The following is a 24,468-nucleotide window of genomic DNA, read 5'->3' as shown; positions in this document are numbered from 1 at the left end:
AATTTGATCATATCAAAAATTAGGGGGTGAAGATCTTTTTGATTCACTTCTCACGGAAAGGGGAAGAATCATATTATTCCATGGTCTGCTTGAATCTTCGTACTATGAACACAGATGCTAGAATCAATCAAACCTAAGATCTGGTGCTGCCATTTATTAGCTTTACAACTTTGGGCCAGTTTCTTCCTTTAGAAAACTCTTTGGATGTTATAATTCTTAGAAAAAGAAATGTAAAGTGCTCTGCACAGTACCTGGCACATAGTTGACGCTCACTACTTTTTAGAACTTCCCCTTCCATATTTTATATTATACCACAACATGGTCAACTCTGCAGATTTTGCCAACATAGATAATTAGACCAAGGGCACTGACTGCTCTGTTGAAGATCATTAAGAGTTTCTTTGAGATCCTGAAGTTCTTCATACTACCTGAAACCCTGTAAAAGTCTGGAGTGTTTTGTTCAAGAAAGCAGCAAACAAGGCTAATAATACATCAGCAGTAAGTACTCAGCTGATGTGGAATCTGAACAGGTAGAACATTTAATAACTTTTTTTGTTATTGCTATTGGAAGATAGCATGAGTCAGTCAGTGGCTAAAATGAACAAATAAGGAGACTATAGATGCTAGAGAGGATGTGGAGAAACGGGAACCCTCTTGCACTGTTGGTGGGAATGCTAACTGGTGCAGCCACTCTGGAAAACAGTGTGGAGGTTCCTCAAAAAATTAAAAATATATCTACCTTATGACCCAGCAATAGCACTGCTAGGAATTTACCCAAGGGATACAGGAGTGCTGATGCAGAGGGGCACTTGTACCCCAATGTTTATAGCAGCACTTTCAGCAATAGCCAAATTATGAAAGAACCTAAATGTCCATCAACTGATGAATGGATAAAGAAATTGTGGTTTCTTATGCAGATCCTGAGAAACTTAACAGTGTTAAGACCATGGGGGAAGGGAAGGGGGAAAAAAAAAAAAGTTAAAGAGGGAGGGAGCCAAACCATAAGAGACTCTTAATAACTGAGAATAAACTGAGGGTTGATGGGGGGTGGGAGGGGTGGGTGATGGGCACTGAGGAGGGCACCTGTTGGGATGAGCACTGGGTGTTGTATGGAAACCAATTTGACAATAAATTTCATATTTAAAAAAAGGGGAAGATGACATGAGTATATTTAACAATTATTTAAATATTAATATGTTAAAGAGCTAAAAATTTGGTCACTTATTTTCAAAATGCTTCCTTCATTACCAGGAAAGTATCAGCAACTTACAATTATATATTTAAAAACAAAACAAAAACCTTAACTATATGCCCAAGCAGAGTGGATAAAAATAGTATTGTGGCATGATTTAAGTCACAGCATGTTTCTAAAATGATCTTAATCTATAAGATAAAAACTTATTTCCAATGTTTTACTTATATACACATTTCGTTGCTGAAGACTGATTAAAATATACATTGTTCATTCTATAATAAACAGTTTTAAAACATGGATTCAACACTACAAATGTTATTCCTTAAATCACTTCATGACAACCCAATGTAAAATTTACAAAATCTCTCAACACTGTGTATTTCCTAACTTCTCTCTTATCTAAGTAGAAGTTAGTTATCTACCCCGGTTCACTCTTCAACTTGTTCTTACCCTTTTCCTCACTGTAATATTTCCACACTGTAATATTCTAGGATGCCACTTTATTATTTCTTCTTTCTTTGCATTTTAAATCACTCTCTACCTGTATCCCTTCCCTTCAATCTGTGAAGCTCTCCTATAGCACCCACACACACACAATGTTCTACTCAAACTGGCAAGTTATCTATGAGAACTTTCTTCTTTTCACCAGTTGTCACACTTCTAGAACGACTGTTAAATGACCCACACACTCTTTTTAATCTAGTGCCCTCACGTAAATGAAACCACTCTTGAAAGGTCAACAATGGCCTCTACTCATGAAATTTAGCAACTTCTTCAATTTTCATCCTGCTTGGTTTTCTCCACTTGGACTTGAACTTGGTTTTCTCAGAATGTGAAACTATCTCCTTAATTGAAGCTGTCTCTACCCAAGAAATCAATATGCCCTAATTCTTTTCCAACCTCTCTCATCAGTGTTTTTTGTAAGATTCTCTCTCCTTCACTGCCATCTAATTATAAGTACAACCCCACAGAGCCAAAATGCCAATCTCTGACTTTTTCTCGGACTCTCATCTTCTGCTCTGCATTGCAAATCTCTTGCTGTTCTACAACTTGAAATGCAAACTCTGTGGGCACATCTACTAAACATATGTCTCTAGTTTCAACTTCTCTCTTTAACTGCACATTCAACTTTTTGACTTCAAAATGGATTTCACTCTGGCATATCAAACTCAACATGGCCAAAAACAAACACAGGCACCAACTCCCAGGCTTCCTCTTTTTCTTACTATGTTCCTGATCTCTTTAAGGGCATCACTGCCTTCAAGCTAAACACCTCAAGTCACTTTCACTTCACCTTCTCTTTCATCCTCTATCTCTAAAGGGTCACCAGATCTGTAACTTTTATCTCCAAAGTGCCTCCCATGTTTGAACCCATACTCGCTATACAGACTCTCAATTCTCTAGCTCAGCCCTTCATTATTTCTTGCCCAGTCTGTTTTAATTTCCCTGGATCATTACTCCTACTTTTAAGTTTCTTTTCTCTTAATCCATCCTTTTCAGAGTCAAGAGAGTAATCTATCACAGCATAGCCTTGACTGTTTTTCACACTCTGGTCAAAGATTTTAAATCAAGTCCAAACTCCTTGAAAGAGCAGAAAGCCTCTTCATCTTTCTCAAACTTACCTTCTTAACAATCTCCCTTTCCCCACATTCCTTCAGCGTGATGTGTCCTCCACCTCACTGGAATCCAAAACATCCGCAAAAGAGAAGCGGGCTAATACCTCTACCATGCCTCATTCCATGTCAACTCTTCACCTTAGCAAGCGCATTCTCCTCCACCACATCCTAAGTCACAGCACTTTATTTATATCCCATTACAACACTTACTACACTCTGTAGTATGTAGAATACACTATACTACATAGAATGGAAGGGGTATTTACAAATCTCTATCTTTCCATAAATGGAATTTGATAAATGAATGATGAAATCAATAGGATATAAAGCAACTTCAAAGAAAGGAAAAGTTGATTCAAATGAATGGTTAAGATTTTATAAGAGTTAAAAAAGATTACTAACTAGGACACCTAGGTGGCTCAGGCAGGCAAGCTGCCAGCTCTTCTTGATTTAGGCTCAAGTCATGATCTTGGTGTTCATGAGATGGAGCCCAAGTTGGGCTCTGGGTTCTATGATGACAACATGGTGACTACTTGGGATCCTCTCTCTCCCTATCTCTCTGCTCCTGCCCCACTCACACTGTCTGTCTCTGTCTCTCTGTCTCTCTGTCTCTCTCTCTCTGTCTCTTTCTCTCTCAAAATAAATAAATAAGCATTTTTAAAAAATTACTGATTAAAGCTTCTGTTAAATGAATGCCCTATACCACAAGGATAAACCAAGGTAACTTGGTAGGATTTTTTTTAATGTCTTACTTTATAAAAGTTTTTCCTAGAAGTAGAAAAGTAGCAAACTTTGGGATCATTTCATTTATCTAAGCACAAATTCAAAATTTCAGTATTAAAACAAAATTGTCTGGATTTTTAATGTGTTATCATCTACCCAAGTCAGGCAGTGCCCATGATTCTGCTAACACGGAACAACTTCACTGAGGAAAAGGAAATATGTGAAGGATAATTCAAATAAATGCTATTCCCTATTCCAAGGGCCTAAGGATGGTGGTATCTCAAACCCAACAAACACAAACAATAGGCATCCAAAACCTAAGTTTCATCCCACACATAATTTTTTAGACTTATGGGGAATTCATCTTAGAAAAAAATACCTACTATTAGTTTTTTTAAATAGCATGTATTCCAAGCATCTTTGATTGACAAACTTTAAAATATATCATGGTTGCAGTAAAATTATAAAGACAGAGAATGAATTGCATTCCAAGCTTGACAAATGTACTGAATGTACTGAGGGTAAAAGGCGGAAAAGGCTATTTGGCATCATCGCTTTTTAAATGCTTTTAAAACTCTTTCAATAATGTAATTTCAAATAAATGACAAGGACAGCAAGACAAAACGTAGGCAGGTATTCAACTTGCTTTGCTCTTTGGCATCAATTAATTAGTTTCTAATTTCCTGAACATCCATGTAAGTCCAGTACATTTAGTATCTATTAGATGGAAAACTGTTTCTTCCCTTTTCCATCACCTGGCTAAGACACTTATGAAAACCATGCTCAGGAACCTCGCATGAATAAATTATCATTCCTACCATACTGATTAGCAATCATTTCCTTACCCTCACCTCAGCACTTCCAACAAGAGTACAATAATGCTGTTCCTAAAGGTAGTGCCCAGCAGAATCCAGACAGACAATTGTCTGAACGGCAGCCAGAAAAACAAGGTGAATACTCTTCACTTTGCCCCCAGTGTACTTCGTACAGGTCTGTATTACAGCCTTGTCCATACTACATGGCAATTACCTAGTAAATATAATAAGTAAATAATAAATTACCATGTATATGTCTGGCTCCGATGTGGGTCTCTGAGTTTTTTGACAGGTCAAAGGCAAAGATATATCTTATGTAGCTTCATCCCTAGCAATAAGCACTTATTGTTGAACACAGTATAGGCCCTCAGTAAATGCTGACTAAGTGTTTAAGAAACCCATCTCTGTAATAGCTTTGGAACAAACTCCACATTCCAGGTATATTTGAACCGAGATATGTATTCACGAGTAATAGTTCTGTCACTGTATCAACCAGGCATCCATGGACCTGAAGAGTCTGGGATTAGCTACTGACTTAAACTGACACATAGAGCTAAGGCCAAAAAATACATCTAAATGGGATGCTTTGGGATATGTTACTGTTCTTTTTCTCAATAAATGTACCTTGCTAACTCTGTGCCACTGATGTTGTATCACAAAACACTTCACATGTCACAAAAAACACCACTGAGCAATGACTCCCTCCTACTCTCAGTGACCTTGTATAGAAAGTCTGCCCTCTGAAACCATAACAATTAGTTGGAACTGGAATCCCAGTTGACTGTTTTAAATCCTAGAGGCCAGGGAATGGGAAGACTACACACTTATTGGGTATTTCTCCTACGGTCTGAAACCGTTTCATATCCCCTGCAAAATAAGTGATTTTACTTTGTAGGTAGCTGAAACATACTGAACTTTAATCTGGTTTCATGTTTATACTTCCAAGATCCGCCCTTGTTGAAGAAGCTTCCTAAAGACAAAAATATGAACTAAATATTTAACCCTGCCTTTTACGTAACTACCAGTTAGGCTTGACAGTTACTTTTTCTGTTATTCACAAGCTACACTCATGCTTATTGCAGTTATTTTATGAAACGGTTAGGTAATGTGTCAAGGGATTAACTTTTGGACTAATAATAAAGATCCTGATGTAATCACCAGGACAATGTTGAGGTTATGAACCACTTCCTTCACCACTGACAAGGAAAATAAAGGTAAACACATGTGGGGGGATGATGCTTCTGCATTACACAATTAAATAAAATATATTTTCAGTTAGTAACTCTCAATGCCTTTTTATTAGTGTGTGATCAAGTAGTAATAAACATCCTGAACTCTTTTATAATGATTTATGTGATTTCCCTCCACAAAACCCATGGATGCATTTATAAATGAACATAATTTTTATTCTTGACAAATAATGAAGACAAATAGGGAAAGCCATACCAATGCACCTTTGCCAGCACCCAAACCCTCATTCCACTAAGTACAGACTGTCAATAATAGTTTCCCTTATGAGTCGAGTTTCTCGATTGGAGAGGCTAAACCCAAACCCACAAAAGGGTTAATAAAATCAACAATGGCAGAAGCTTAACTATCAAAAAACCATCTATTTTACTATAACTCATGGTGACATAATTAAAAGTGGCTAAGACTTATGTTAACAGTTACAAACCAAAACTATGAATATATTTCCTCATGTTTGAAAAATAATGACTTTATATTAACTATAGTTCACCACTTCCTTATATAAATCTTTTTTATTTGATGTTCTCCCATTCACTCACAAATGCACAAATTCTGACCACTCACAGAAAGGGGTGGGGAAGGAGGTGCAGCTCGTTGGGAGAATCGGACCCATCTGTTGGCCACTCATATAACAGGTAAGTTAGAGAAAAACCTTGAATTCCTTCTCTTACACCCAACTAATGATTTAGGCAGTTAAGAAAGACCTTAAAGTGCATACTCTTTGGAAAAGCAAAGACAGCTAGCATTGCGCCTACCAGATACATGCAGCTCTTTCAAGTGCACACTCCTTATTCTTAAGTATCTGATGCTAACATCAAAACCTGACCTCAAGCAGCAAGTTGCAATGTTCTGACACTATGACATCATTCTGTCTGGAGCATTTTAATATCACAATTTGAATAAACTGGCAGAAGCTTAAATAGGTCACACTAAAGCCAAGAACTAAGGATATTTATCTGGCAAAAATTTCTGGCTCTGCATTTAGCACCACCGGCCATAGAATGGCAGGCCTATCGTTCATCTATCCATCTGTACTTCCTGCAAGGATAAATGAAGATAAAACAAATCTCATCACCTTCCTGTATGGCTAACACCACTGGCGGTGGCTTTTTGTGGCAAACATTCATACACAACTACAAGCCACGGTAAAGGCAACTGCTACCATAAGCTTTCAAGGAGGCTCTCGCACATCCCTACAAAAGATATTTTTTTTAAACTCCATTTCTGCAGTCACAAAAATATCAAGAGCCTTGCATCAACTAAATTTATAATTAGCCCCAAATATCTATGAAATGAAACCAGATGGTGCTACAAACGTTTACCAATATATAGCAGACAGTACCACTGCTTCAAAAGCAAGAACTATTAATTCTGCACAGCAGCATGCTACATCTTAATCATATTTATTTCATAATCCTACTTAGTAACAGAGGACAGTAGAAGCTACAGTTTCTCAGTAGACCCCTGTAAAATATTCAAGTTGCCTAGACTTCTCAGGGTATGGACATTCAGCTTGATTTCTTCTTGAAATTAGAATTCATCTGATAGCAACATGCAGAAACCACAGAGGTTTCTGATACTCTCCGCCCCACCACCTCCATCATAAATTTTCCTTTCACAATAAACAATGTGCAATCGAAAAGGTTTCCTGTTTCAAAATGGAATAGATGAAAGAAACTGTAACTCTATCATCGACAACAACAAAAAAGTTCCTTAATGAAGATGAATTCTCAAAGATGAAAATGGAAACTCTCTCAAATACTGCTTCCTCACTTAAGGACTAATCTGGTTCTTTCCCTAGTAGATATTCTCAGCATCAAGTACTGTGGTTATCATGAGGGGTCCATCAGAGGCTTTTCTTAAAATACTTGCCTGCACTCTTTTGTTATTTAACAGTAACACAACGTCATAGAAGACAAACACTTCCAAACTATTCTGTGGCCATGTACCAACAAAGGGCAGCCAAGGGTAAAAACTTTGCATATCTGAGTCATATAGAGGAACTTTGAACCTTAAAGAGCAGGACAAAAGGTGAAAAAACAAGTCTGTGTTCTGATTCCAACTTTTTAAAACATAGAGTGGATGTTAGAAAAATGGTCAAGCCAAATCAATAGACTGTTGCCATAATAATAATCATTAATTAATGGTAACAATACTATTAATTAATGGTTCAAATAAAACCATAGAGGAAGAAACCATATCCAGGGCAAATGAGGCTGCACACAGGCACAAGCATACAGAACTTACCACTTTGTCCATGAGTTTCCAAGTTTTCTCCACAGTCCTGCGATCTGCTGCTGCTTGCTTAGGAGGTCCAACTGCATCTTGAATAGCATCAATAATTCCCAAAATTCTTCCTTTTCGGGGGTTTCCTCCTCGACCACCAGGGTTTCTGCCATTCATAGAATTTGCCATCTGGAACCTTAGTTCTCTGACAGGCAGATTAAAAAAAAAAAAAAGTTAGTTGGACATGAAAATGTTTACCCAGGTGAACTGAACAGGTTAATTTGTACCCACTACATTCTCCTTCATCAGTGAGGAGAAAATCCTGGGTCCCCGATTCAACTTTTCAATAGCCTATGAATTTGCATTCTCAATCTGTACACCCAACAAACAGGTTTAGGAGCATTGACCTTACATTTGCTTTTGGAACAGTAAGAGTTAAAGATGCAACCTTCTCACATTTCATGTAGCAGAAGCCTTGATTAATAACCAACTCATAACAACAACAAAAAAACTTAACATAGGTTTTCTCCAACTAGATAAGAACACGATGTTCTCCCCATCCCTGCCTTAATCACAATTCAACGTACATACACTAGAACTAACGCCCCCAGAAAACATTCTGAAAGCCTCACTCAAAAACTGCATTTTCACTCTGTTAGATTTCCTCAAGTTATATAAACGTAAACATTATTTTACAGGACCATAAGAGACATATCTGTTGTCAACAAAGGCTTAGGATTTGGATTTTCCCTGCTAAAACCAACAAGTATGGGCACAGGAACATAGACAACCGAACACACAGTTCTTTAAACCAACGCGGTGAGGAGTTAGCCTCAAGTTAAGAGCCAAATAAACCAACAAATAACCCATTTTAAAAAGAGGGTTAAGAAACTGACAAGAGCGGGCACAGAAAGGAGAAGAGAGTTCACTTAGATCGTTCCTTTCCTCTCGTCTCACCCCAGGGGGATGGGGGGGGGGGGTCCAAAGCTTTGTTTCGGGACGTCTTTGCCCCCTCCTTGTTCAGGCCCCTCTCCGGCCACTCTCGGACCTCAGCTGGGGGAGGAAGGTGGACAGAGAAAGGACAAAGTACCCCCTCGTACCCCCAGAGCCCGCAGCCCCGTCAGTCTTGGGCGCCCGGCATTCGGCTCCCAAGCGGACGCACCCCCCCCACCCCGCCCCGGGATGTCTGCAATCCCAGCCGCCTGTCTCCCTCTACTCGTTCTCCTTCCTCCCCTGGCCAAGCCAGGGTTCCGGTCTTTAAATACCCCTCTACAAACTGTGCAGGCGGCGACGACAGCAGCTGGAAGCCAGGGCTGTCCCCTCTCCTTCCGTGGCCCGCGCCTGGCTGCCCCAGGGCCCCCTGGCCGGAAAAAAAGCGGCAAGCCTCCCCGGCGTCCCGTTCCCTCCCGGCCTCCCGGCGCCGCAGCTGTCCAGAGACACGCGTGTGCGAGGGTCCTACTTTACACACACGAGCCCAGGGTGCGTGGATAGCCCGGGCAGGGAGTGTGGGATCGCCGTAAAAGCACGTTCCCGAGGAAGAAGCAACCCAGAGCGCAGGCCACCGAGACAGGGAAACGCAACAATTACCGTCAAGACCAATCCACACCCGCTCTCCCCTCCCGCCCGATTCTCGGGGAGGCCGCGGGACGCCGCAGCAGCACTAGCTGGAGGAGGAGACCACTCGCTGGATACCCCACCCCTGTTGGATACACACACAGAGAAACCCAGGAGCGGGGCGGAGCCGAGGGCGGGGCCTCCTGCGGCTAGACCAATCCTACGCGCCCTTGCACTGCCCGACAGCGGGCAGCGCCAATGGTGGGGAGGCGGCCGTCCTCGCACTACCACCCAGTCCACGTCTCCCACAGTACACAATGGCCCCAAAGGAAGGCCCGCTCGCGGCACGTCCCAAATGGAAAGGGACTTGGAGGGTAATGGGAGGACTGGACTCACCCAAGAACGAAAGTGGAAAAGGGAAAGGAAATGGAAGAAAGGATGCCAGGCACTGGGGAACTGACCAATAAGGAGTGGGCGAGTGGGCGTGAGCATTGGGAGCCGGAGCCAAAGCCAACTGGGGCTAAAAGGCGGGACTTCCTGCTTCGCTCACCTTCCTAGTCTTTTGTTTCATAGCAACAGAGTAGTGGCTGAGAGGGTGTTGCTTCTCTACTCTGGGCGGGTCCGAAGCTGAAGAATTTCATCTCCCTAGGGCTGCCAAACTCTTCTACCCAGGACAGCAGCCAAACAGGTCTAAGGCATTGCTTCTTGCTGGCTGTCAAAAAAAAGCACAGCAGTCACGCAGCTAGCTTCTAAGATGAAATATAAACCTCGCATAGAGTAGACTAGGGTTAACACCTGAATGCCAACCAAAACTTCCTAAGTTTCTGAGTGTATCCCTTTACTGTTAGTTCTAGAAAGAGTGAAGATCAAACATCAGGCTCATGAAAAAAGCAAATAGTTGACCCTGCTGACCAAATAGTAGCTACTAATAAGGACAGGGCAGTAAAAGAACCAGACTATGGGAATTGCTAATATACGCAACCCACCTCTTAATTAGTATAAGTTTCTTCCTAAATGACTGAAGAGGAATCAGCTTTTGTATTTTGTTTGAGTCACTTTATATAGATTTCTCTCCGTCTTAAAGCCAACCTCATTGTATCTGCCATTCTCTCCCAGCATTTGTGATCTCTTTTCTGTAGTTCCATCACTATGCCCTTAGAAAGAACCACATCTGGCTAATCTTAAAAGGAAAAATCTGTGCTGGGACCCCTCTTTCAACGAGATCGTAGATTAAATAAATGCCTTCTATCTCTTTCTGTTTAACTTCAATCCTGCCACAGGTGCTACTGACAATTGCTCTGAACTGTCATGCTTTGGAATTTTCTTTCTACCACTGTTGGTAGTGCTGAATACCCTTTACACCTTGGACTTCTCAGATGTGGTGATATTTTGTGTCTTTAAGAAAATATATTTCCAGGGGCATCTGGGTGGCTCAGTCAGTTAAGCATCCGACTTCGGCTCAAGTCATGATCTCAGGGTCCGTGAGTTCGAGCGCTCCCCCCGTCCGGCTCTGTGCTGGCTGACAGCTCAGAGCCTGGAGCTTGCTTCAGATTCTGTGTCTCCCTCTCTCTGACCCTCCCCCATTCATGCTCTGTCTGTCTCTGTTTCAAAAATAAATAAATATTAAAAAAATTTTTTGAAAAATTATTTCTATTCTTTCTCTAACCAGTTAACCTGATAAAATATTTCTCAATGGTCCTGACTTTCTTTCTAAATAACCATTTTAGTACTGTGATCATTACTGTCAAGGATCCTAAGTTGTTATAATTTACTGTGCAGCCCTAAATTCAGATGGTTAAGATTTTCATTTGATTAAAACAGGAAAAAGGTAGTCAGGTGATAAAATGTGGTTCAGGAAGTAATTTTGTTTCTTTCCCATTATTTCTATGCCAATAATTAGAGAGTAGTTACTTGTTTTTACATTGCATTTATCTACAAAAGTGTTGACCTCTCCATATCTCCTCCACCCACTCATATCTCCTTTACTCATGTTAACAGTAGCTATATTTACTAAGGGGAGACTGTAAAAAAAAGTGAAAAAAATTATTGGCTCGCCTTTTAAACAAATTCAAAAACATATAAACTATGTATAGAAATTTTTTCAGCATGTAGAAAAACAGTGGCTTAAGGGAACACTGTATATGCATTACTCACACTCACATCTGGATAAATGTAGAGTAAGTAAAATACATGTTATAGCATGTGGCATTCCTTTTGTATTAGTTTTGAAACTGGAAGAGATGACTTAATTAGAATATGAAATTTACTATGTTTCAATACCATATTGACACAGATTATAAGCTTTGTGGGATATGGTAATATATACATGTATATATGTATGCACATATAATACACACAGGCACATTCACACACAATATCAAGAAATTACAGCTTCAGTCTCAACTAGCTATTTTATCAAAATCATCTAGAGTCTATGTTAAGTTCTGACATAGCAGGGTTCCCATCTAAGCCCAAACTAGGATTCATGGTTTGCTTATGAACTAACTGATGGGGCAGTAGCTCTTCCTGAAAGCTGTTAGCATGAGTTGATGTACATAGGAGAATACAGACCTATTGGGATGAACTTCATACCCTAGGAGCCTCCAATGGAAACATAAGAGATAGAGTATAAGAAAGCACTGCATACCGAAGGGCTATAAATAAGAACACAAAAGAATGCTTTCATGGGAGACTTGGGAGCATAAATGGTAGCATTTCAATTGTGGCAGAGTGGACTGGAAATCTAGTTTCCTCATTTCTACATAGAACACCTCAATTGCCAAAACAGTGAGTTTAATAATGCAGTATCCTTGGGCAGTGTGGGAATTTGTAACCTAGAGCGAACTTGGAAATGGTATCTTCACAGGACAGGAGTGTTGTGGAAGATCCTGACATGAAGCAGAGCGGTAAGGGATTCCTACCTAAGAGTCTTGCAAGCACCATAGCAGCCAGTAGGTGAATAATATGCAGAGGCTCATCATAAGCACGCGGGAGACCTTCCCCCTAAGATTCCCAGAAAAGCCTAGGAAGCTTCATGGCTGGAGTACTGAGAAATTTTGTAATGGTAACTATGAACGCTTATAATTCAAGCATTAATGTCTGACATTAATATCTGTACTTACTGGCTGGTGTCATCTGGGGAAATGTAGATTACAGTCCTATCTTTGAACACTTTTCATCTTTTTTTTTTTAAATCTTTTCAGATACTTTCCATTCAGTTCAATTTTTTTCTCTTCTTTTTTTTTTCTAATTTCTCCTAATTCACAGGTGTCCCATGTGATAAAGACATGAGTTGACTAAATAACAAAGCCTTCCCACAATTTACTTGACCCATAATAACTGCTCAAAAACAAAATACTCGTTAAATGAATGAATAGACTGATCAAGGGTATTGCATAGGAAATATAAGGTTGTTCCTGTTTCCATGCAATGGAGAATCCATGGCATTCACAATTCCAAGCAAGATGTTACATTTCCAGGGTGCTTGGGTGGCTCAGTAGGTTGAGTGTCTGACTTTGGCTCAGGTCATGATCTTGCAGTCCATGAGTTCGAGCCCCATGTCAGGCTCCATGCTGACCACTCAGAGCCTGGAGCCTGCTTCAGATTCTGTGTCTCCCTCTGTCTCTGCCCCTCCCCTGCTCACTCTCTGTCTCTGTCTCTCAAAAATAAACATTAAGAAAAATTATTTTTAAAAATGTTACATTTCCCACAAAGCAGATTTACAATGCCCCTCCTAAAATAAAAATAGAGAATGATACACTACAAAAAAAAACTAATATGGACACAAATTCACAGACTAGAGAGAAATAAGAACATTATTATCTAGTCATATTTGGGTTTAACAAGTCATTCCTTGTTAAGAGGAATAGATTTTCATCTGTCTTTAACAACAGATACTAATAGCTGGCAGTGAGGAGTAATGGATATATGGTTTCATCAGACATAACCAGACTCCTGAGTACAAGTTTGGGCTCAACTGAAATTCTTTCTTAACAGCAACAGCAACAACAAAAATAACAATGATAAACAAGATAGAACCTTATTTCTCTCACACACTGAAAAAAATCTGAAAATAGGAATTACAGATAGGATTGGTGGATCCACAAATTTCTTAAGGACCTAAGTTCCTCTTTCTTCTGTATCATCCCAGTACCTGGCCTCCTACCCTCAAAGCCACCTTACATTCCAAGATGGCTGTCGGTGCTCCAGCTATTATTACTGATTTTCAGAGTAAAAGCTAAGAAGAAAGTGGGAGGCTATATTGAACTTCCAGCTGAATCAATACCCTTCAAGCAATTTTCAGAGAACTCCCCCAAATATTTCTCTGTAATAGTTCAAGGCCAAAACTCAGTCCCATGCCCAAACTTAGCTGCAAAGATGTCTGGAAGACAATGTGCTTTTTATTATAGGATGCAATATAACCAGCTAAAAATTAGAGTTTGGGGTCTAAAGAGAAGAGCCTGAGTAGGTGTTTGGCAAGAAACTGGCAAATTCCACCACAAAGATCTTGTTTTAAAAATTAAACTTATGATTAATAAATCAGTTCTTGAAACAAAAGCTGTAGTTTCCAATACTGGTGGTATGAGATAATAAAAATTTGGGATACTCAGCTGAAATCCAGAACAATATACATATATATAAAGACATGTATTATAATAAGTTATCAGTTCCCAAGCAAAACCTAGTGTCTGCTATTACTAGATACATATATGCTTAAGATTTATTATATGAGAAAGTATGCATTGTAAATTATATCTAATTCTCATTAGAGAATGTGGGCTCAGTAATCCTAAACAATTCAAAATCATAGGGTGCAGAATAGGCAAAATCAAGTAATTGCCTCAATACATTTCCACCCTAAAGCATGTATCAGATTAGACAGTTACTTAGGTGAAAGAAAAAAAAAAAACCTTAAATGAATTTCTTTGTGATCTTTTTTCCCAGATAATTGATTCCCAGATCAATATTTTCCAGAAAATGATTTGACAGTTGTTATTTGTAATAAAAAGGATTTATGAGAGCCTGAGTGGCTCAGTCAGTTAAGCTCCCGCTCTTGATTTCAGCTCAGGTCATGATCCCACAGTCTTGAGATGGAGCCCCAGCTTGGTCTCTGTGCTGGGGCATGGAGCTTGCTTAAGATTCTCTCACTCCTCCCTCTGTCCTCCCTCTCAAATAAATAAATAAATAAATAAAATGTATACGACAGTGTTAAATATAGTTACTTCAACTCTTGGAACAAACCTACTACTGGGGCGCCTGAGTGGCTCAGTTAATTGAGCACCCAACTCTTGATTTGGGGTCAGGTCATGATCCCATAGTCATGGGATCAAGTGCTGAGTCAGGCTCCGGGCTAAGCATGGAGCCTATTTAAGATTTCTCTCTCTCCTGCCGCCTAGGTGACTCGGTTAAGCATCTGACTCTTGATCTCCACTCAGGTCATGATCTCACGGTTCATGAGTTCAAGCCCCATTTTGGGCTCTGTGCTGATAGCTCAGAGCCTTTTTGGAATCTCTCTCCCTTTCTCTCTTTCCCTCTCTCTCTGTTCCTACTCCACTTGTGCTCTTTCTCTCTCTCTCAAAATAAATAAATAAATGTAATTATTTTTAATTCTCTCTCTCCCTCTGTCCCTCCTCCCCCTCAAGCTCTCTCTCTAAAATAAAAAAAAAAAAATTTTAAAACCTACTACTTTGCCTCAGTTCAGTATTCCTTCATACCTCCGCTGCAGTCTTCATATTTCATAGTACATTTTCCATGTTCACCTAACATACCTTGATTTGTAAAAATGTAGATAATTTTCTTTTCCCTCAAGAGTATGTGTGAGGAATGTAAAATATGATAGACTTTGTCACAATAATTTCTCTATAATCCCTACACATTTTGATTTATAACATATTAATACAAGATTGAATTTTTATTTTAATTTTTCAATTTAACAAAATATAAATTCAAAATTTCAAGGCTGAAGGGATCTTGGTACTGATCATATCATTCAGTTTGGCAGGTCTGGAAATTAAAAAATTTGTCCATCGTGATTGAACCCTAAAAAATATAGATAACAAACCCAAATTCAGGACATTCATGTGTAGTATACAAACAACATAATTGTGTGAGAAATACGACTGCTAATCAGACCCGTATTAATATAGACTAGCTTTATATTCATTTTTCTACTCAAGAAGCCAAATTATAACCAGAAAGTTCTGAAATGAATGTATAAATCAGAAGCACATTACCTCCAGGAGTAGCTCTAATAATGTCAACAGAGATCTAATATATTCCAAGTCTACAGAAAGTCTCTACTGGTTCCCAGGTTCACAATTCTCAACAGACAAAAATTATCCTTTTAAAATTTTTTATTGTTTTGAGACAAAACATCTACTAGGTATCCAATTTTATTTTATCAACAATGACTTCTAACTGCTCATTTACTCATTTATTCAACAAACCTTTTTGAGCATCTAAAACATGCCAAGCATTATGCTAGACACCAGGGAATACAAAGATGATTAAGCACTAGTCATTGTTTTCAGAGAGAAAGCAGGCATATTCAGAGATCATTATAAACTCAAGTGGTAAAAGCAGTAATTTCGTGAGGCAGAGATCATTATGAGAAATTGGGGAAAAGCACCTAACCCAGCTTGGAAAAAGTGATTACAAAGCTGAAACATAAACAGGCTTAACAGTTAATCACAAAAGGTCATTTCTAGTCAGAGGGGACCTCGTGAGCAAGGACATGGAAGAAAGAAAACAACTTTTTATGCACAGGGAGTAGGTGGGTCCATTTTGTGGGAAGCAAAGAAAGGTAAATAAAAGGGAAAAAGTGGCAAACGACAAGTAAATTAAAATAAGGCCTCAGGTGCCCAGTTAATGACTTGGATTTGATCCTTTTTGACAAGAAGCTGTGGAAGGGTTTTAAGCTACAGGGGAGTACACAGGATTAGAAGAGCCAGGCAGGTGCCATTGTAACATTCCCATTTCAGAATGTTCATCCTAATGGGCGGGTTGATGATAGACAGCAGAGGAATAAATCTGAAAGTGGGTGGCCAGAAGAGGAGGACAAAATGCAATAAGTGATGAAGATGACCTAAAATGAAGCAGTGGTACTGTAGGTAAAAGAACAAGTGAGATATTTGAGAAATATTGAGAAAAATGGTTTCCAATCTTCTCTTCCCATTAGAATAGCCAACTTCCAAGTCCCTCTCCCAGAGATTCTGCTTCCGTTGACCTAGGATGGTTTTCAACTTTGCAAGGTGACTCTAGTTATCCAACTAATCCTGTGAACCAGATCATTTAAGTTAGTAGTCACTGATAAACATAGAAATATTAAAAGTGCAGGAAATGGAGGAGTCAAGAATGATGGTCAATATTCTAGTTTTAATGACTTGGCAAAAGAGAACCTCAACAATTATCACAGAGAATATCAAGGGACAGTCTATTTAGGGGAAAGGGAAAATTAATTAATTAGTTTATTCCATAACTAAAAAACTTAAGGCATCTATCAAGTAAGCAGATGGATATTTTAATTAGACAATTGGAAATGTATGATGATAGGTTTGGCAACATTGACAAATGAGTAATTACCTCAGAGTCGTAACGGCATAAAAGGAGATTATCTGGGATCAGAAGAACATTGAATTGAGAGATGAACCTTGAAGGTCAACATTCAGAAAAAATCAGGGAAAAAAATGGATTCACAAAAAAGATGGAGGATCACAAACAAAACCAGTTGGGTGTGGCTTATGGAGATCAGGGAGTCTAGTATTTCCATGGAACAAAAAAAGTTTCAATTCTAGGAGAGGGGTCCAATAAAAGAAAGGCAAAATGCAAAACATCCATTGGCATCAATAACTGAGAGATCCTTTGTGACCTTAATGAGAACAATGTCAATTAAAAAATGGGTTTAAAAGAATGGAAGTTGAGGAACTGAAAAGTAGAGATGAGTCTTTTAAGGAATCCACGTAAGGATGGAGAAGAGAATTTAGACAGTACCTATAGACGAATGTAGAGTTGCATGGAGTTAGGGAGGGCAAAACTTTGCAATCAAAGAAACTTCAGCATGAGTGTACATGCTGAGAAATAAATTACAAAGAAAGAGACTGAAGGGCATAGTATCCTACAAGAATGGGAAAAAAAGGAGACCTAAGATGAAATGGGAGGAACATGGAAAAATTAAAATAGTAAATCTATAAAATAAATCTTAAAAATAAATCCATAAAACTAAACTATGTGTACTTTTGGGGCACCTGGGTGACTCAGTCAGTTAAGCATCTGACTCTTGATTTCAGCTCAGGTCATGATCTCACAATTAGTGAGATCAAGCCCTACTTTGGGCTCTGTACCAACAGTGCAAAGCCTGCTTGGGATTCTCTCTCTCTCTATCTCTCTGCCCCTACCCCCACCTCCCGCATTCTCATGTGCTTTCTCTCTCACACAAATGAAATAAACAAACATTAATAAAAACTATGCATACTTTCATTATAAATACATTTCTAGCTGTGGTAAGAGGTTGAGGGTGACCATGTTTGATCTTCTAACTCTACTAGACAAAGTGGTAGACAAAATTGACTTCTCAAATTGAAGGAAACTTAAGAGGGGTGAAGGTTTTGAGTTGAAGAAAAGAAAAAGGGCAAGGAAAAGAAAGACTGAGAATCTCTTCTAAGAACACAGTGGAGTCTGGAGACCGTGAATTAGACCGTGATGCTAACATGGAAAGATTTGTAAATTTCTCTAGCAGGGTGCCCGGGAAGTAAGAGTGTAGCTTCAAAACAGGTTTGTGTTTTGACTGAATAGTTGTTACAGAAATACAAGACTGAAAGAAATCAAGAAATCAAAAAAATCAAATCTTTTCTTGAGAATATAGTTCAGATGATCAGCGTTAGGGTTCAAGGTGGGTCAGGAAGAAAGAGATAGTACACAGAAAAGAAAAGACAGTTTATCTTTTTAACATAGTGTTAACACGCCTCATCATCAGCAAAGCCATGTTATAGTAATCCAACCACAAAAGAAATTATTCTATTTCCTCATGCCTGTGTGCATGTGCTTGTGTAAAATTTTACATAATTGTATATGGCCCTTTATATCATTAGATACACTTCTATGTACAGTCTATGTGTTGTTACACATATTTAAATACTCTATTTTTTATAGCAAGTTTTGTTTTCCAGTAGCCAGAGTGAAATATAAAATAAGATACTTTCTCATATAATTAATAAAATTTTGATTTAAAATGTTCATGGTAATATATTTTTCACAAAATAATGAAACATTAGAAAACAAAACTCTTAAATTCATTTTACTATTTTTAAATGGTTCTCCCAGACTGCAAAGGTAATTTTTAAAAACCACGAGGGTTATTGGCTTTTTATCCGTTTGTATATTTTAACCACTGACTTTGTATGTGCCTGTTCACACTGAGTGAAGCAATAATCATCTAGAAATAAAGTAGCCTTGGGGCACCTGGGCAGCTCAGTCAGTTAAGCGTCCGACTTCGTCTCAGGTCATGATCTCACAGTTTGTGAGTTCAAACCCTGTGTCGGGCTCTGTGCTGACAGCTCAGAGCCTGGAGCCTGCTTCGGATTCTGTGTCTCCTTCTCTCTCTGCTGATCCCCCACTTGTGCTCTGTCTCTCTCTGCCTCTCTAAATAAAGGTAAAAAAAAATTTAGAAATAAAGTAGCCTTCTAAGATGACATACAGAAACATGGGACACCCCAAGGGCAACTTTCTGAACTACTAAATGCCCTATTACATGTCATTTTAATTTTTTGATCTATGAATAAAAGGTATATACAATTATTAGTGGGATTCATTTCCAGTAATATGGTACTATTTGTCGAAGAATCCAAAGCAGCATCCAAAAAAAAATTAACAATATTGAGTCCTTCACCAAAACTCATGTTTATATCAACTGTCAGCATCTCTGAACAGACATTTTACCAGACCATGCCATTTATGAACTAGATTTCCAGTGTTTTTGATAAGGGTTGGACCTGGGTGTGACCAGGATCTTCTGACCATTGTCAATGGTTTCTCTTGTTTGCATCTCTTTCTCACTTCATGGCAATGCCCTCTACACATTGTGTGCATACACACATACTGACATTCTTTATGTGGCCCATGCGACCAAACCTGCTTGACTTAACCGATCTCAAGTTTCTAGGACTCAGCTGTCCGGGATCTTTAACATCACAGTTTTCCCACATTGTGCATATTGTATTCAGATTGTATTCAGTTTCTTTCAGGCAAGCTCCTATTTTCTTTCTCTCCCCTCCCCCTCTCCATCCCTATCCCCCAGTTGCTTGGTTAAAAAATTATGACAAATTTTCCTGCATGATTGGTATATGAGCTCTATGTGTTGTCACTTTCCAAACAGTTACATTTTATTTCAGAGTAACAGGATGTCTTCATCAGGTAGCATTTTATGAAGTGTCAGGCTTGGGTAGGGCTGATGATTTTGGTTCTGTGCACCCCACCACCCCACCACCACATCAAATACCTCCTCAGCAGGAAGTCACTTGGTCCACTTATATACATTTTTCTTCTCTGTCACGTCGTTTTCATTTTGCCTGCTAACCAGAAGAAAGCGTCTCGTTCCAATATTGAAAGAGAAGATCAAGAAGGCTTCATGTTGCTATTTAATTTTTGACATTAATGAAAAAACAGATGTATGTTTAAAATATAATTTTATGACCAGCAAGCCAGGATGAGAGGCAGAAACCTCAGTCAGGAGACATGCGCAGCTTATATTTTCTATAATATTGAAAAGAAATATTCACATGAATAATACTTACTTATGAAATATAGATCAAAGCCTTTTTTACTAGCTACAGTTGTATCTAAATATGAAGGAAAATGGATTTGAAAATAAAAGATAGCATTTTGGAAGACATCTGGGAAGGGAGTAAAGTGATGAATACAATTAATTTCCTACACTTCTTCCCCTTATGCCTGCTCTCTAAATGACCTCTTCTCAATTTTCCATTTTACTCTCACAGGTCACAGAAGATTTCTGAGAAAGCAATCAAAATTGTGAACTTGATTTTTTTAATGTACATAGAAAAATAAATGAGAAGATTGTATGACTTGAATGTTAACAGCAGAGAGAGAGACTGAACTACCACCTGCTAAAGTTGGTCAATTTCCTAAAGAAGCATTAGAAAAAAAAATGTTTATAAAAATTCTTGGGGTAATTAACCATTTCGATTCTTCTCAGTTGCTAAATCTCTTGACAATCACCCCCTGTCCCCCGCCTGCCCCAGTTACAGTAAGTCTACCCAAAAAAAGGAAGAAAGGAAGGAAGGAAGTTAATTCATACCCTAAAATTCTCTTTTTTCCCATATTTGTCCTTACTTGTTTTTTTTTTAAGCGTTAAATAATTCTACTATTGCATCAATGCATATAAAGAGTAGCCAGAGAGTCTTTGCTCTGGATCAGGTACAAGGTAATTCTTGCATGAAATTAGCTATTTCTTGGCAGAACTAAAACTAAACTGAGATGCTACCATGGCTCATCCAGTTTTCAAGCAAGTTTCTATTCTAAATTCTGATGTAGATGGCTTATCCTCTGCCTCTTGGCCACAATGCTCCTGATGGAAGTATTTCCTCTGACCTGCGGATATTGACAGAGACACATGTTTTTTTCAGGGTCTAATGTTGTAGGAAATAAATGCTATTGTGAAATTGAGATTATATAAAGCACAATGAAGCCATGTTATTGGTGGAAATGAACAGGACTATATTGAGTATCTGGGGTTTCTCTCATACACATTGTAATTAGCTGCTATAAGTTTATTCAACAAATTTTTTTGTCAATATGTAATTACAGTGCCTCCTATAAAAGTAAGAAAGAAAAGGGTATTTAACTTGAGCAAGAGAGTGAGGGAATGCCCCGTGGAGAAAGTAAACTACACCTTCTAGGATGTTGAAGGAGGGAAATACAAGTTGGGAGATGGGGGTTAAATGGAGTGCATACAGGAAGTATAACAAACAATTAAATCTGCATATCCAAGGGAAGACAAGGTGCCAGCTCCTATGCCAGGAAGTTCATTTTTAAAATGACAAAATGCAACAGATAATAAAAAAAAAACTATGGGAAGTTTTAAATGATATAATTGGGAGTTTGTACCAATTCTGTAGCCAAAAGGGAACTTTAAGGGTTACTGAAGAGGGTAAAGGCAAAATAAAATCAGTATTTGAGGGAATCATTACTGGTATGGTAGACTATCTAAAAAAATATGGAAATAAGGAGAATAGTGGCAGGGCTCTTATTAGAAGACTGTTGACCCAGTTTGGATTTCTGCAGTTGAGGGTCTGCAATGATGGATAGCTCTAGCAATAGGAAGAAACTAAAAGGATAAATGTTAGACACACTTTTAAGCAGGAGAAAGATCATGACTTTGGCTCTAATTGAATATGATTTTAAATAATGTAAAAAGTATCTGAACATGTATGTATTTGATAAAAATAGAGGAACAAGAAGGGGAACAGACTTGGAGTTATAGTGAGTCCATTTTCATATGCATGGGTTTGAGGCCCTATATGATGACAAAGAGCTCTTTTTCATGGAGGTTTACGGCTTTCTTCTATATAGCAATATCTAACAATATCTGGCAAAATAGTTGTTAGTTTGATAAGCGGGAAAAATCTCAGGGTAGAGGAAATCTCTGGGTTAAGAAGATCTACTGCTTCAGTTCCAAATACAAAACCCCTACATACTGATATAATAACTTTTGGTTAAACATACTAAAAGAGTATTCCATTTCCATCTGGACATTTCTGATTGTGAGAAGAAAGCTCTTCCTTGCAAAGAGCAAAAGTCTTTGTACTAGAAGATAATTCAATGACCTCAGTTCTGCCGCTTGGAACCACAGAGAAAAGTGCAATCTTTTTGGTTGAAAGCTCTTCACAGTATATCCATGTGACAACATATAGTCCCCTGAACCTCCCGTTCTTTTTTGAAGTACAAATTTTATTTTATTTTCATTATTCTTTTTTTTTATTGAAGTATACCTGAAACACAATGTTGCTTTAGTTTCAGGTATACAACATAGTGATTCAACAAGTTGATATGTTATTCTATGCTCACAACCAGTGTAGATACCATCTGTGACCTTGCAACACTATTACATTGACTATATCCCGTATGCTGTTCTTTTGTTCTCACGACATTCATTCCGTAACTGAAAGCCTGTATCTCCCACACCCTTTCATCCATTTTTTTCCATTCCACTGTTTCCCTCACCCCTGGCAACCATCAGTTTGTTCTCTGTATTTCTGGGCCTGTTTCTGCTTTTTGTTTACGTATTCATTTGTTTTGTCTTTTAGATTCCACATGTAAGTGAAATCATACAGCATTTCTCTTTCTCCATCTGACTTATTCCAGTCAGTATAACATCCTCTAGATCCATTCATGTTTTTGCAAATGGCAAGATCTGACTCTTTTTTTATGGCTAGTAATATTCCATTTTCTATATATGCCACATCTTTTTTTTAAAAAAAAATTTTTTTTTTCAATGTTTATTTATTTTTGGGACAGAGAGAGACAGAGCATGAACGGGGAAGGGGCAGAGAGAGAGGGAGACACAGAATCGGAAGTAGGCTCCAGGCTCTGAGCCATCAGCCCAGAGCCTGACGCGGGGCTCGAACTCACGGACCGCAAGATCGTGACCTGGCTGAAGTCGGACGCTTAACCGACTGCGCCACCCAGGCGCCCCTATATGCCACATCTTTTTATCCCATTCATCTATCAATGGACCCTAGGTTGCTTCCATATCTTGGCTATTGTAAATAATTGTAAATATTGTAAATATTGTAAATAATGCCTAATTGGCTTAGTTGGTTAAGTATCTGGCTCTTGACCTCAGCTTAGGTCTTGATCTTAGGGTGATAAGTTCAAGTCCCATATTAGACTCTCTGCTGGGCATGAAACCAACTTAAAAAGTAAAAAGTAATGCAATAAACATAGGGGTGCATATATCTTTTTAAACTAGTGTTTTTGCTTTATTTGGGTAAATTCCCAGTAGTGACATTACTGGATCGTATGGTATTTCTATTTTTAGTTCTTTGAAAAACCTCTATACCATTTTCCATAGTGGCTATACCAATTTATATTCCCACCAATAGTGCACAAGGGCTGAACCTTCTATTCTTTAAAATAAAGCATCTTAGTTTCTTAAACTGGTCATCAAATTATTTGGTTTCTATCCTTTTACCTCTTGGTGTTTCTTCTCTGGTCATACTCCAATTTATTTGTATCTCTTAAAATATGATGCTCACCTAAGGTAAACTATGGACTTTGGGTGATTATGATGTGTCAATGCAGGTTTATCATTTGTAACAAATGTACCACCCTAGTGGAGGATGTTAATAATGGGGGAGGCTATGCATGTGTAGGGGCACAGGGCATATGGGAAACCAGTGTACCTTCTCAGTTTTGCTGTGAACCTAACTCTCCTAAGAAAATAAAGTCTTAAAAAATATTATGCTCAGATATGAATATTATTATACTTGGATTTATAAAGTATATTCAGGCTTAGTCATTTTATAGACTGTAAGTTTATAAGTCAGCCTTCTACATGATTAGCTGTGGTCTATGGGCTCCTTTGTTTGTTTAAGCTTACCTATCTTGTTAATTGCATAAATACACTTTTTCACCATCCATCAGTTAAAACGTGTACACACATGTACAACACACACCCAAACTCTATGGATGGATAGGACAATTTGCCATACAGCAGGCTCAAATCCAAGAAAGTTTTTAAAGTATACCTTAAATGACTTTTATACCAAATCCACTTCAGGTAAATTCTTTTACTGATTAAATTCAACATTTATGTAAGAGAAGACATCAGATGACATGCAGCTAATGCCAGAAATGGGTAAGCCTATTCATTAGGAATGCCTCAACATTCTTCTTGAGGTGTCCTCAAAGGTTACACTTTAATAAGAAACAGAAATTTAAGAAAAGAAAAAAGCGTTACAATGACTTAATACTGATATATGATTAAAGAGTTGTGCTGATTCAGGATTTGAGGAGAATATCCTTGTTTTGCAAATTTTAGGTCTGTGTTTTCTTTTTATACATGGCAACTTCTAAT

General features: G+C 38.4%; 1 protein-coding gene across 7 annotated transcripts in view; it reads right to left on the bottom strand.

Moving 5' to 3' along the window:
- Positions 1–19,943, bottom strand: part of CBLB (Cbl proto-oncogene B) — a 231,140-nt gene extending 211,197 nt beyond the window's left edge. Inside the window, exons 1-3 of one of the 7 annotated variants that reach the window (XM_047874977.1) lie at positions 19,870–19,943; positions 9,928–10,089; positions 7,845–8,028 (exon numbers count right to left, since the gene is read on the bottom strand). In XM_047874977.1, the coding sequence (XP_047730933.1) occupies positions 7,845–8,012 (168 nt within the window). In that variant the 5' untranslated portion in view covers positions 8,013–8,028; positions 9,928–10,089; positions 19,870–19,943. Of the gene's footprint in view, positions 1–7,844; positions 8,029–9,088; positions 9,169–9,282; positions 9,301–9,410; positions 9,523–9,838; positions 9,886–9,927; positions 10,105–19,869 lie in introns of those variants that run through there. The other 6 variants (XM_047874981.1, XM_047874978.1, XM_047874979.1 and 3 more) reach the window with 6 other exon arrangements.
- Positions 19,944–24,468: the final 4,525 nt, after the last annotated feature.

This window comes from Prionailurus viverrinus, chromosome C2 (assembly GCF_022837055.1).
Source record: "Prionailurus viverrinus isolate Anna chromosome C2, UM_Priviv_1.0, whole genome shotgun sequence".
Lineage (NCBI taxonomy): Eukaryota > Metazoa > Chordata > Mammalia > Carnivora > Felidae > Prionailurus > Prionailurus viverrinus.
The sequence above is the reverse complement of the archived record's forward strand: the minus strand, read 5'-3'. Positions and strand labels throughout refer to the sequence as shown.